Genomic DNA, 1,352 nt, shown 5'->3' on the forward strand with positions numbered 1-1,352 from the left:
TCTTCTTCTTCTTCTTCTTCTTCTTCTTCTTATTATTATTATTATTATTATTATTATTATTATTATTATCATTATTATTATTATTATTATTATTATTATTAAGCAGGAACCTGGCGGAGTTTTCATGAACACAATGCTAACATAATACGGGGAGTGCCAATAACTTCGTAAGTAGCCGTCGCTACTTCTCTGCATTGAGAAGTCACGGTTCTGGTACTACGGACATGAAATCGGCATGTCACAGAAAAGATTCACAAGACGAATTCTTGAAGCCGAGTCAATCGGTGGAGACCTGGAGATTGACCAAGAAAGAGTTGATTGGATAATATTCTTAGCTTCAGTTGGTCATGTTTAAGAATCCGCCAGGAAAGTTTAACGACGGCTGCTTCGCATATGACCTTATGGAGGAAGTCCTGAGGACTCTACCTCCAAGAACTATCAAGGATAAGTGAGCAGGGAAGATGGATGGATCTCAGAAGGAGGAAAGATACTTTCCTCGACATTCAAATGATTCCCTTAACCCTAATTCCTTTTCGATATTCCAAATTCCAAATACTTGTTCTTTTAACATGATAAACCAAAAATAAAAGAAAATGAATATTATTTTTTGATTTTCTTTCTTACCGTAGCTGAACTAACAAAGAGCACGAACCATGGGGCAGAACCACGTGCAGCCGGGTATCCACTCTTGATTTTTGCTTCTATATTTTCTGAGTTTTTCGTAATGCTGTTTTTACCACAAACTGGAAATTATATATATGTATAATACTATGTAAGCAAAATAATATTTCGGATGTTTGTTCTTACTCTATAATATTCCGAGAGTCCAGTTAAGTAGAAAAATATCGTTAAAAGATTCTAGTCTATCATGTTAAACTCTGTTCGGGAAATGTTTGTGGAAAGAAAGAATAACACACACGCATACTCGCGCACACCTGTCACTCAGTTCGTTTGATGTTAGTCCGTCAATCAATCAATTACTGTGTCAATCAACAAGAATACCATACAGCGACATACAAAATTTCACGTTGCAATATTGATTTCTGGGGCTTTACCTTTATTAGGGTTATGCTTGAAACTGACATCTAGTGACATCTCGGCCGTCGCAGAACACTCTGTTGGGCCAACAGCTAAACATTTGTATGTTCCATTATCAACTTCTTCCACGACTTTGAAGATTAGAGAATTTGAATAAATCTGTTAAAGAAAGTATTTTTAAAAAATGATTAAGACAAAAATTCTCAAAATACAATCGATTATATTGATTCCTGATATTAAACAGAACTGCATAAATTTGTTACGAAGTTCTTGACAGCTCTTCATTTTATGATGAAAATTAAATTCGTCTTCAG

General features: G+C 34.9%; 1 protein-coding gene across 1 annotated transcript in view; it reads right to left on the bottom strand.

The window, feature by feature from the left end:
- LOC106884382 (transmembrane protease serine 11B-like protein) overlaps window positions 1-1,352 on the bottom strand; it is a 17,152-nt gene that overhangs the window by 3,164 nt on the left and 12,636 nt on the right. Inside the window, exons 6-7 of the mRNA XM_014935735.2 lie at window positions 1,056-1,197; window positions 625-743 (exon numbers count right to left, since the gene is read on the bottom strand). Coding sequence (XP_014791221.2) covers window positions 625-743; window positions 1,056-1,197 — 261 coding nt within the window. The remainder of the gene's footprint in view (window positions 1-624; window positions 744-1,055; window positions 1,198-1,352) is intronic.

This window comes from Octopus bimaculoides, chromosome 3 (genome assembly GCF_001194135.2).
Source record: "Octopus bimaculoides isolate UCB-OBI-ISO-001 chromosome 3, ASM119413v2, whole genome shotgun sequence".
Classification (NCBI taxonomy): domain Eukaryota; kingdom Metazoa; phylum Mollusca; class Cephalopoda; order Octopoda; family Octopodidae; genus Octopus; species Octopus bimaculoides.